Below are 13,509 nucleotides of genomic sequence, written 5' to 3' on the forward strand. Positions count from 1 at the left end.
CCACTGGTCTATTCCACTGCCTCATTGTTTTAACCATAAAGTTTTTTCTGGATATCCAATTTAAACTTACTTTGCTGCAACTTCCAGCCTTTGTTCCACATCTTCCTCTCTGCAGCAAGAGAGAAAAGGTGTTTTCTCCCTTCTTTATGGCAGCCCTTCAAATATCTGAAGACTGCTGTCATATCTCCTCTTAAGCACCTTTTCTGCAAACTGAATATACCTAGCTCCTTCAGCCTGTCTTCATATGACTTGCCTTCTAAGTCCTTTATCATCTTTGTTGCCTGCCTCTGGACCCTCTCTAGCTTCTCCACATACTTTTAAAATGTGGAGCCCAGCACTGCACACAGTGCTGCAGATGAGGGCAGATAGTGCTGCAGACGAGGGTAACCAGTACTTAGTAGAGGCACTATCACTTCCCAGGTCTTGCACATAATGCTTCTATTGATACATCCCCAAATCACATTTGCCTTTTGTATGGCTGCATCATGCTACAAATTCACATAGAGTATGAATTTAACACCTTAATCGCATTAATCCCCTACCCCACCCCCCAGCTTGAGCACAGCCCCAGTGGCAGTGAGTGGGCTTACCCCACCCTTGCCTCAGGAGTGACAGCGGCAGGCAGCCCAGGCTGGGGGCAGCTGCTTCAGCCCTGGCCCAGGCTCAAACCTCCCCATTTACTTGCTCTGTGGGTCCCAGACGGTTTCTCAGGCCCAGGGCAGGTCGTATGCCAGGCAGCCCTGCCACAGCTCAGCGTCACCTTCCCTGAACCCCTGGCACTGCCAGCCTGGCTGCTTGGGGCCCTGGAATGGGGGCTGTGGGTGGGTGTCCCCATCCCCCCCACAGCTTCCTGCTGCAGCCAGCCAGAGCCCATGTCCCACCAGGACCCACACAGAACCACCACAGCAAGGTTGCCTGGTGCCCTCAAAAGCTTGGGCTCAATGCAGGTCAGAACCACCTGGGATCTCTGGCATGAGCTGCCTCTGGGCCCTCAGGCCCCTGCTTATCCCTGGTCCGGGCCCCTGGGGAGCAGCAGTGACAGCGGCCCTGCGCCCCCACAGAGGCAGCCACTGCTAGTAGGCAGGGGTGGGATTTCTGTGGAGCCACTTCCCACAGCCCCTGACCTGCACTATGCTGTACGCCCGGCCTCAGCATAGTGTCACCTGAGCTATGCCCAACACCACCAAGCTTGGCAGAGCTGCTTCTCTCCTCCCTTTGCCACCTGGGCTCCCATTGGGACCCACTGGCTCTGTGCAGGTCCTGGCAGGAGCCCAGATGATGGAGAGTGGCAGCTCTGCCTGGCTCTGCAGCCTTGGCAGTACTGGCCTGGGGTTGGATGTGCAGCATGGCATGGGCTGGGGGCCGTGGGAGGTGGCAGGGTGCACGGGGCCACTGTTGCCACTGCTCCCTGAAGGCCTGGAGCGGGGTGTGCTGGGACTCGCAGGCTCAGTGGCAGCTCATGCCGGAGCTCCCAGGCGATCCCAAGCCATGGGGCCCGAGGGTGCCAGGCAGCCAGGTCACAGCTCAGCACCGCCTTCCTAAACCCCCAGCACTGCCAGCCCAGGTGCTCAGGGCCCTGGATGGGGGTTGTTCATGGATGTGTGGATGCACCCAGCTCCCCACTTCCTGCTGCAGCTACCCAGAGCCTGCACCTGGGCTGCCCTACAGATTCTTTGCAGATCTACTGCTGCCCCTTTGGGCAGCCCAAAGGCAGTGGTCACAGAAGCGGGGCAAGGCAGCCCAGGCACAGGCTTCAAAATCATGTGTGCAATTAGTGCGTTAAAAAATTTAACGTGCTAATTGTTACTTGCGTTAATCATACATATTAATGATGATTAATTGACAGCCCTAATAATTGCCCCTTGCTTGCAGCTGTTGAGCCAGTTATCTATCCATCTTGTAGTTTTAGCTAGCTCACATTTCTCCAACTTGTTTATGAGAAAGTCATGCAGGACCTTGTCAAAAGCCTTGCTAAAGTCCAGATGCACTACATCCACAGTGTTCTCTTCATCCACCCAAAGTAGTTACTTTACCAATGAAGGAGAACAGGTTCATTTGATGCAATTTGTTTTTCATAAATCCATGCTGGCTGCTTGTGATTAGCCTTTCCTTCTCCAGATTCTTGCAAATGGCTGTCCTTAGGATATGCTCCAGTAACTTCCCAGGTATTGAAGTGATCCTAACTGGTCTGTAGTTCTTTGGGTACTCCTTGCCTTTTTTTTAAAGAGGGGCACTATATTGGCCCTTTTCCAGTCTGGTGGTACCTGGCCTGTCTCCCACATCTTCATGAATATCATTGCCAAGGACTCTGAGATCTCCTCTGCCAGTTGTTTCAGGATCCTGGGATGAAGTTCATCTGGCCTTGCTGATTTGAATTCATTCAGATCCACTCTGACCATCTATTTTTATCTGCTCTGTTCCTTATCCAGATGATCTTTATTAGGTGTCTGGCTGCATCTTTGTTTTTTTGTGAAGACAGGCGAAATAGATGTTGAGTAGCTCTGCCTTTTTGCATCTTAGGTTTGGAGTTTCCCCTGGCTTGTTAACTAAGGATCCACTTTCCTTCGTCCTTCTTTTCTGGCCAGTATACTTATAGAGAACCTTGTTTTGTTGTCCGTAACCTCCTTTGCCGGGTTCATCTCATTCTTTATCTTTGCCTTCATTGTTTTGTCCCTTCAGGTTCTTGCTATGTCCTGGTACATTTCCTTGGTGACCTGCCCATTCTTTCATTGCCTGCAGTTTTTTTCTTTTGCATTAGAGGTATTTTAGAAGCTCCTTGTGCAGCCAGATTGGTCTCTTGCCCTTCTTTCTGTGTTCCCTTTGCCCTTAGAAGCTTCCAGCCCTCCTGGGTACCATTATGCTTCAGTCATCCTCTCATGACACCATGCATATTAACTCCTTGAATCAGATAAAATCTGTCTTTTTTAAATCTAGTATCCTAATTTTGATGACTTCATGGTTTTCCTGTGTCAGGATCTGGAATGCTGTCATACCATGATTGTTTCTTCCCAAGTTACCCACCACCTTTACATCCTCTACCAGTTCTTCCCTGTTGGTCAGGACAAGGTCTAAGATAATCCCCTAGTTGTATCTTTCACTTTCTGGAACAGAAAGTTGTCTTCCACACAAGTTAGGAACCAGCTTGACATTTTATGTTTGGCTGCATTTTTATTCCAGCAGATGTCCAGAAAATTGAAATCTCCCATCAGTACCATCATATGGCTTTTGGATAGGCTTGTCCCTTGCTTGAAGAGTGCCTCATCTACCTCCCCTTCCTGATTATGTAGTCTATGATAAATCCCCACTACAATATCTGTGCTGAATCTTTCACCTTTCATCTTCACCCAAATGCATTTTGCTTTGTAGTCATCCTCTTCCTGAATCTGGGAACAATCATTTGTTTTTGACATACAAGGAAACACCACCACCCTTTCTCCCAACCCTGTCCTTCTGAAAGGGAGAGTAACCCTCAATGTTGAAGTTCCAGTCATAAGAGCTATCGGTGATGCCAGTCATCATAGTTCTTTTCATAGGCTGCAGCTTCCAGCTCATTTTGTTTATTCCACATACTTCACGCATTTGTATACATGCATCAGATGTATTTTGCATTTTGACTTCCTCACTAAGCTTTTGTGCCGCTTAGTGCTGTCCTGTCACTCGCTGGCCCTCTCCTAGAATTGAATTGCTTCTTTAAGTCCTTTCCCCTCTGGATTATGTGCTCTGTTGCTGGAAGGTTTTGATCACTATACCCCGTTGATCACTTTAACCCTAGTTTAAAGCCCTCCTTATTAGGTTGGGCAGTCAACGCCCAAAGATGCTTTTCCCCATTCTCATCAGATGGATTCCCATCTCTTGATAGCAGTCCCAAGAACATCCATCCATTGTTGAAGCTGCTGAAATCTTCATGTCGACAACACCACGTCATAACAGCCGATGGGTGCAAATGTGTTAATGTGATAAGTCAGTTTGATGAAATTGTGGTTTGGCTTCAGACACCAGGGTTTAGGATTTTGGTTTAGAGTCCATGGCTATGAGCCTAAGCATATGCAAATCCCACTGACTTAAAAATCTTTAAAATTCCCTTGAAAATCCTGCCCATGAGCCTCTAACTTTACAGCTTCATGTGTTCACATGAGAGTTCTGCCCTCATGATCAAAATCCTGCAAGAACAGTTGTTCTTGTGATATATCGATTGTACACTGAATAAAGCAGAAAACGGGTTCCATTCGTCTGTTTAGTCACAGTTACCATTTTTCACCTTTGTTCTTTTTGGGGCTAATACATTTTTTTCCTGAATTAAGTTGTTTGTTTGTTTGGTTTTTGAGAATAAAAGCCCTATGCTTTGTGTCTAGAGTTTATGCATTGTATGTTGTACATGTAGACTGTGAAACTGAATAATCCTTAGTTACTTAATATTATGCATTAGTATGAATTTACAAACATCCTGAGGCTATTGGGCAAAGATGGATTGACTGAAATACAAGAATATTCTCTGTACATAGTGCGTGGTTAATTTATGTAGTTATACTGATAACCATCATTCATAATATCTGTCTTTTCTATGTTTTTCTTTTTGCAGATAATATTAAAGTATCAGTAAATGACTTTATTATTAAGGCAACAGCAGTTACCATCAAAGTAAGTAAATCATTGATAAATAAATAACATATGGCAGAGGAGGGGAGAGAAAGAAGGGTTTCTGGGAGAATATTCAATGTTTGCATGTATAGGAATACAGCTTGGCTATAATCTGGTGCTTTACTTTGTATCTGAATGTTAATGTTCTAAACTTTGTTCACATAACACAGAACACACCTACCACTCTCCACTGTCTAATCAGAGAGAATTTATCTACTTAGTAATGCTGTGAACAGCAGTTCTGCCAGAGGCATGAAGAGATAGAGAGTTAGAAAAAAAATAATAGGACATCTTCCCCTATAATTCAGGAAATATAACTAGCAATATAATCCATATGTAGTACTGCCTGTTTGAATGTCAGTTCCATGAAGACTGATTGTTGACTGACATGTCTCAGCACAGTTATAACAGTGGCAGTTACAAGTCTTAATTACACCAGGGGACAATTGCATTCTGTAATCAGTTTTTGGTTGCAGAAGACATGAATGGTACAAAATCCTTTTGATGTTTTTGGGACATTTGTGGTGTCTTTGTAAAAGACTTCTAAACGAGGTGTTCATGGTGAATATAGACTACTACTGCTGCATGCAAACAAGAAGCCTTATTCAGCCTTTTGAAGCAGTGTTGAGGAATGCTGTTGAAGAAAGTACTATACCTCTACAGCAATGCTCACATACATTTTACTTGGTTAACAATGGAGAACATCAAAAACCTTGCATCTGAGGTCCTTCCTCATCCCTTTAGATCCTTTAAATCTTGCTTTAAGTACGTTTTACCTTTTCAAGCCACTTTCCAAGTCTTCGTTGAGGAGACCAAAGTCCAGTGATGTGCAAAAGTTTACATGTGTTTGATATACAAACTTAGCAATGGGAGCAGCCCATATCTTCTTTCTAAGTGGAATGAGCCTTATTGTAACTTTGGCTTATCTTCATGGATTAACAGTGGGGCTACAAAGAAGAGTGACACAATTACCAATACTCATGGGCTACCCTAAACATACTTTACCATGAGGTCCTTTTGGTTTTTGACTGACCCTCATATGATGGCAGTCATTTTATTGGTAGACTAAGCCGACCATCATTAATCAGAATATAAGAGTTTCTTGTTGCTTTTGTACATTGAAGTAAGCATTAAAAGTTAACCAACTTGCATTATTTTACAGCTATAAGAAAATATAATACATGGCATAAGTTGCATAGCTGACATCCCTCATTACGAGGGCTGTGCGAAATTTCGCCACCAGTTTTGTTTCAATGCTGTTTCAATGCTGTTTCGCCTGGGTTCTTACAGAAGTTGCATTTAAAAAAACCCACCTTTCTCATTGGAGACATAAATGCTTGTCTAGGTTTGCATGTGTACGTTATACTTTAGCAGCTCCCTGTAGTTCATGTAACAGCCAAAGAAGGGTACTTTGCATCATTTTTATATATGTTCTATTAGAGATCTGAAGGTTGACAGGTAGATAATAACTTGATAGGACTTGGGATGACTGACATAAGGCTTTGCGGTTTATTGCTGCTTCTCTGGTAGCTTAACTAGGGTAAGTTTAGATACAAATTGAAGTGTTAGGTCAGAAGTAAGGATTCAGGGGTAGAAAGGAATAGTAGCTGTCCCTGCAGGCATCATCATAAAATAATAAAATACTGCCTAATTTCCATGATGGAACTTAATCACATTTATATGGCTTTCAGTGTGCTCCTCTTGTACATTGTTGAGTTTAGATGAAATGCTTCTTTGGGCCTGTAAGTACTTCCCCAAAGTACTTCACTTTCTCCATGATGGACCGTGAATGTCTGTGGACAGTAGAACAAGCTGCTCAGAGAAGTTATGAAATAATAATCTTTGGAGATTTTTCAGAAAAAACTTACAAATAATTTAGGATAAACATGTCCTGCATTTGTGCAGGGTTTGGACTAAATCAGTGCTTCTCAACCTCTTTTGTACCAGGACCCATTTGTGAACATTAATGGCCAGTTCCAACCCATAGCCCCCTGGCCCTGCCCCTCATGGCCAAGCCACAGATCCCTGGTACTGCTGGTGCCCCTCACTCCCCACCCACAGCCCCCTGGCCTTGCTGGTGCCCTTGCTCCCAAGCCACAGTCTCCTGTCCCTCTACCCCACTGGGTCATGTTGGTGCCTCTCCCAACTTTCAGTGCCCTGTCCCATTCAGCCCGGAGAGTGGTGGCTGCAGCAGCTCCAGCTCATGCAGGTGGCAGCAGAGCAAGTCCAGCCCCAGCACAGGCTGAAGGGAGGAGGAGGAGGGGAAGCCTGTGGCCCCCCCGCCCTGGGCTGGGCTTCCTGCATCATACCAGGCAGCCTGGTCATGGTCCTTCCTGCCCCCTGAGCAGCATCTCCCAGGTGCACTGGCCCTGTGAGTATGGGCACTGGCTCTGGTGCCGTCAGCCTCGCCAAGCAGCTTCCTAGCCTAGCCCCTGAAGGACACCCTCATCCTTCCTCTGCAGGAGGGGAAGATGCCTTCTCCGCCCCTCCCCCCCCCAGTCCTCCCTGCCCTGACACAGCCTCAGTGCCCGCCACCTTCCCCCCGTGCTGGTAGGCACCTGCCGCCTCCTGCGCACATCCATCCCCTCTACACCCCTCTCCTCCCTCCCCCCCCCCCCCCGCAACAGTCTACAAGCCCTGGACCTCCAACCGTCGCTCCCCACACACTTACCTGCGTCCAGCTGCTGGGGCTGCTCCCACGACCCTGCCTGGCTGTATGCCAGCCATGTGCACGCACAGATTCATGTGCGCCTGCTGCCTCCAATCACCTCAAGTCCTCCTCGCAGGCTGGAAGGCTGCCAGCCTGCAAGGAGAAACCCATTCTTTCCCATTTGTTTCTGGGACTTCTTCATGATTTTTTCAAATATTCTTGTGACCCACTTTGGGGTTGTGACCCTCAGGTTGAGAAACACTGGACTAGATTACTTTTGGGGTCCCTCCCAACCCTATTATTGTCTTATTCTCCTATCAAAGTGATTAACAGCATGCACCTGAAAATAAAGGAGGAATACCAAATTCTCTACTTACTTGTATCCCATGCAAGTCCTTTAGTGCGAGTGTGGTTTAGTCAGCATAGAATTTACCTTATCCAAAACCTACTGCTTATTATGGTACGTAAGTCCTGCTGCATATTTTTATCCATTCCTGTTCTGTTTAAACTCTGCAGGTGAGGACACTGAATTTTCAGGTTCCCATGTAAATCTACCCTAAATAACAGTGCAACTGAAAACCTCTCTATTTCAAGAAAATTCAAAGTTAAGATCAAATTTTAAGTGCAACTTTCTTCTGATATATAATATGCAATATATACACATTATTAACGCTCTACTGAGGGATGAGCTTTGCATGACTTGGATATATGCTACAGGTGGTTTATTTATGAATTCATAAATTTATTTTTAAGGACAGAGAGACCTTTATGATCATTCAGTCTAACCTCTTTCATAATACAGACTTTATGCATTGGCTTCATTCAGTGAATTCTTGTATTTAGTCAGAATGCTCGTGACTGGGCTAGGGAGAAATGTTTTTGGGAAGGACATTTTATTTTAAAGCCCCATATCATGCCGCCCAACCCCCACCCAGGAACCAAAAAGTGTGGCTCCAAATGCTCTTCCTTCCCTACCTGCACCCCAAGTCAGGTGAGGACACTGCAGACTTCAATCACTTGCATGCTACTAAATTTTATTGAACTCATGTTCAAGAAACAACAGAAAGCAGACAAATGACAATGCTCCCAACCCCAGGTCACCTGCCCCTGGGAGTTCCAAAGCATAGGTGCAAACATTTCTCCTGGATTCAGGTGCTCGATCCCATCCCCTGGTGTCAGAGCTGCAGCACTTAACACAGTTCTGAACCCGTTTTGAAATTATGATATTTTGGAATGGTTCAGTTGTTAAGTCTGTCCACACCCATAGAATGCGTGTCTTGGGGATAGAGCTACTGCCTTGTTTAAGGAACATGGAGACTTTTCCATAGGTTTCATAGATGTTAGGGCTGGGAGGGACCTCACAAGATCATTGGGTCCAGCCCTCTGCCCAAGGGACAGGAAGTCAGCTGGGGTCAGATCACCACAGCAAGATAAGCATCCAAACATTTCTTAAAGGTATCCAGAGTAGGTGCTTGCACCAGTTCTGAGAGGAGTCTATTCCAGACTATGGGAACTTGAATGGTAAAGAAGTTTTTCCTTATGTCAAGTCTGAAACCGTTTTCCAGCAGTTTGTGACCATTAGACCTTGTCTTCCCTTGGGGTGCCCTGGTGATCTGACATTCTCCCAGTCTGATAGGTTGCCACCAAGTCAGCGCTGAGCCTTTGCTTCTTCCAGCTGAATAGTCCCATACCTCTTAGCCTATTTTAATGAGCATTAACTAAATAGCACATTTTTAAAGTAGTGCTTTAATGCACATAAAAATAAGCTAATGTGCATTAAAACGCATGTGTAGACATGCACAGTAAGAGCTTCAGATCCTTGTTCAAGATGTTCATTGTCAGAAACTTTAAGCCTGATTCTGACCTCTTACCAATACAAATCAAAAGTAACTCCTGAATTCAGTGGAGTAAATAAGAGACAAATTCAGCCCTGTTGCTTTTTATTTAAGCATGTTTTGTACAACAGGAGAGATCATCCACAGTTCTAAGTGCCCTCCATATCAAACAAACTGGATGAAGCCAGAGGGACAGCCTTGGCTTCTAATTTGCTCACTTCAGTCCAGTAAAATTGAATCCAAAATACTGCTGGACCTCTGATTGTGAATGTATTCAGATTAACCAGAGAGCTTTTATGAAAAGTCTGTTTGGATCCTTTAAAGAAAATTTGCCACCTGTAATGAAGCAACAGCAGTTATTGCAGTGCCTAGGTACAACAGTCAATTAATCATTACATTTCACCTCTTTGGGCATTTGTACACATGCATGCGCCAGAGCACTGGTTACTTTTAAAAGCTCCTAGTACTGTGGCGCATACACTTATATAAGTGGCAAAATGTGAATTGGCACTGAGAAAATGGCAGAGGTGCTTTAGTTCAAATGTATGTGACTCAGTGCTGGGGCACATAAGCTCACGTGCTCCATAGACTCAATGAACTGAGTTTGCTCTGATGCACTGGATTTCCAGCACGTCAGAGCAGACAAAGGTACATGCATAAATGCCCTATATGTAGATTAATAATCGTGTGTGTGTGTGTGTGTGTGTGTGTGTACGTATGTATTTTATGATTAATATGCATATTAACATGCATTATATATACAATATATATACAATAATATTATTAATATACATATGTGTGCATGGGTATACATATGGGTATGTGTATGTGTGTGTGTGTATGTATGTGCACATATATGCGTGTGTATTGATGTTCTAGATATGTATCTTAATGACCTGAGAGACTATTATCACATTCATGCTTTGTTCACCTTTAATATATCTTTTGGCAAACTGGAGTTTAATTTAATATCTAATGGCATATATTTTCAGTGCATCTATTCCAAAGAATGATGCATTCCTATTGTTGCAAGTGTTTTCCTCCTGAGGAAACACTATATTTCCTTACATTTTTTTGTTACAGAAATTAAAACGTACTCTTTTGGGATTTCCACTTCATTTAACCTTTTGTTCAACTCATTTACTCTGTCTAAACATCTTAATGACTATAGTTTTCTTGAGCCTCATGTGGAAAACTCTGTATCCAGAGGACCCATGTCCATATGTCCAACTGTAATATAGAAAAAAACCAAGAATCTTTAAAATCCTGAACTTCATTTTCCTGTTACATTTTTCCAGTATTGTTAACTAAATTGACTCCCTACTTTCTCCTATTTTCTCATCTCTTTTTTTTCTTCCCATTCCTCATATTTCTTTTTTTCCTTTTTTTGCAATATTCTCTCTAGATTTTAATTTCAGGGCTTCATTGCAAACTCTCCACTGTGAAAACAAGGTAATAAACCAGAGCACCATAACCTTAGTGGTCTGTTTCGGTAAACCCCCTCCAGGAGTAAAGTGGAAAACAGAACTATCTGCTTCATGATATTATTTGAAGTGTCTCAAGGTGTTTTATCCTCAGAGAACCCAAAGCAGGGACCTGTTTGATCTATGTATAGAGCACCTTTTAAAACAGTGTTGCCTAGGGTAGAGGATACCAAAGAGATCATATGTGCTCTGCTGAACAAGGGGAGTGCCTGTGGCATAAGGATATTGTATCAAACCTGCGTTTTTGAGAGAGAGAGGAACAAAATCCCTTTAACTCAAAAAAGGAGCTACTCTAATCTTGCTGGAGTTTACTTATTGGAAAGCTGTCGCTTAAACATTTATACCATCCTCTCTGATGAAACTCTTCATTGGCAAATTTCTTTCTATGTTTTTATGAACCTTTAAACTTGTTTCCATGATACTCTCAAGCCTGCATCTTAGCCTACTCCTCTTACTAGATGACCATCCACCCACTCCAAGTCTTTTCTGCCTTGCATTTAAAACATATGCAGTCAAACACTCTTCTTTCATTTCTAAAGTTCAACTTGAAACTTATGGTTTGGAATAGGGTGGTGCTGTGTGAATAGAGTCAGTAAACATGATTTCTATCATGGTCTTGCCCCATATTAGCAGACTGTAGTGCTTACTTTTTGTGGAAAAAAGAGGTACCTATAAAACAGGGGTGGGCAAAATATGGCTCAAGGGCCAGATTTGGCCCACCAGGCCATTCTGTCCAGCCTGCAGGGCCCCTAAAAGCTTTTTATAAAATTAACTATTATTTCTCTGTGGCTGCCTGTCAAAGCTGATGAGGCGCCAGTGGCAGCAGGACCCAGGATAAGTTGGTGGCAGGACCCAGAGGCAGCAGCAGCAGCAAGGCCCAACCGGAAACCTCTGCCTAGCAAAGGCTTCTGGCCTGGCGACCCTGGGGCTGTTCCCTGCCACCCTCTGCCTGAGAGTGCAGTCAGATAAGAACAGGGGGGAGTGGAGGACCATCAGCAAGGGGCTGAGTCAACTCCTGCTGTGTTCTGCAGTCCAGGACCCTCCAGCTGGGAATTGTGTGCGGCTGACTAGGAGTTGGGCAGTGAGAAGGTGGGGAAATGTCAGTGGAAGCAGCAGCAGCAGGCAGTGCAAAGTTATACATGCACTGAGCTGGAGCACAGGGCAGGAGTACAGGGCCTGTGCAAGGGGTGGCAGAAGCACGGAGCCTGGGCTGTCAGGGGCTCTATAGAGCCAGGCTGGCTCTGCCCCTCTCCCTGCTGGTGCAGCAGGAGCTGGCCCAACCCCCACAATTCCTGACTGGCTACATGTACTGGCCAGGCCAGGCTGGCTCTGGCACCACATGGTTCCTGGCTGCATGAGTGGGACTGCATGGTGCAGCAGGAGCCAGCTGGGAATCGTGTGGTGCCAGAGCAGCAGATGGGAGGGTGGTAGGTGGGGGAAGCGGCAAGCAGGTGGGCCAGGGGAAGTGGTGGTGAGTGGGTTCCCTGGGGCGGGGCCAGCAGATGGCCCAGGGCAGGGTGGTAGGAGCACGGAACCTGGGCTGACAGGAGCTTTATGGACACCCCATATATCCATCCATACACACCCACATGCTCCCCAACCCAACATACACACCCACCCTCACCTATCCACTCCCCCACACACATACCCTCCCCCCACACCTCACATACACAAATACCCACACACACACCCACAGCCCTCCACAAACTCCATACCCCCCACACCTCCTACAGTATATAAAAGTAAGACTTCATTTTAAGCTATTATGCAGTCATTTCTATGTACACTACACAAACGTACGCAAATCAGGATAACGATATTTTTAAAAATCAAATAAATGTAAGTTGTAGCAGATGTTTGATTTTTAGAATATAATTTGGGTTTTTTTTCTGTTTCCAAGATGGCAACCCCCTTGCTGATGAGAATGCTTCTGGGGGGCAAGGGGAGGAACTTCTGGTGGCAAAGGTCAGGGGTTAGGGGGCGAGGCTTCCACCCTTAGATGGAGACCAGGGTTCAGGGTACCTGTCAAGGGGCAAGGCTACTCATACAGCCCTCAACAGCTCACCAAAGCTTGTTAAGCACCTCCCCAACCAAAATAATCGTCTGCCCCTGCTATCAAAGTTATACATGCACTTAAGTAAGTGCATGTGTTTCCATTGCTTGGGAGGGGGTGGGGGGTGCTGCCTCTGTTTTTAGATCTCTGTTTTCAGCTTCTTTTTTTAAGGTGACTTACGTGAGACTGATAACCTTGGTGTGCAAAGTCAGGTTAGCAAACGTCTTTCCCTTCCTACTTTGACTGTGACATGGTGTCAGAGGAGAGTTTGGTCCTTGTATTTATTCCAGTACTTGTTTTTTGGTGGCTTACCTTCACCAAGGGCGTCCGGGAATGCCTGCTTGCCAAAAAGGTGGCGTACACCCAGTGGAAGGGGGGTGCTATCTCCAAAGAGGAGTATACCTCCTCTGCTCGGGTCTGAAGGGGGGCTGTCAGGAAAGCTAAGGCAGACATAGAGCTAGGACTAGCGTCCAAGATCAAGGATAATAAAAAGTCCTTTTTCAAATATATAGGGAGGATGAAGAAGGCACCAGGTAATGTGGGGCCCCTGCAAAGTACGCTGGGCAATCTGGTGGTTGCGCCAGAGGAGAAAGCGGAACTCTTTAACCAGTTCTTCACATCCGTTTTCTTGTGCAGAGACTGGGACTGCCCTGCTGTGATGCCAGATGGACTCGAGGGGAACGCCTCCAGACCTCAGGTTGGGGAGGACCGGGTTATAGAGCTTCTGGAGGGGCTGGACATGTTCAAGTCAGCGGGTCCAGATGCTCTCCACCCCAGAGTGTTGAGGGAGCTGGCTGGGGTTATTGCAGGGCCCTTGGCATGACTTTATGAGCTCTCGTGGTGCTCGGG

General features: G+C 45.5%; 1 protein-coding gene across 1 annotated transcript in view; it reads left to right on the top strand.

The window, feature by feature from the left end:
- PDHX (pyruvate dehydrogenase complex component X) overlaps positions 1-13,509 on the top strand; it is a 105,794-nt gene that overhangs the window by 75,206 nt on the left and 17,079 nt on the right. Inside the window, exon 8 of the mRNA XM_019552003.1 lies at positions 4,580-4,638. Within this exon, the coding sequence (XP_019407548.1) occupies positions 4,580-4,638 (59 nt within the window). The remainder of the gene's footprint in view (positions 1-4,579; positions 4,639-13,509) is intronic.

This window comes from Crocodylus porosus, unplaced genomic scaffold (assembly GCF_001723895.1).
Source record: "Crocodylus porosus isolate Cpor-Errol unplaced genomic scaffold, CroPor_comp1, whole genome shotgun sequence".
NCBI lineage: Eukaryota > Metazoa > Chordata > Crocodylia > Crocodylidae > Crocodylus > Crocodylus porosus.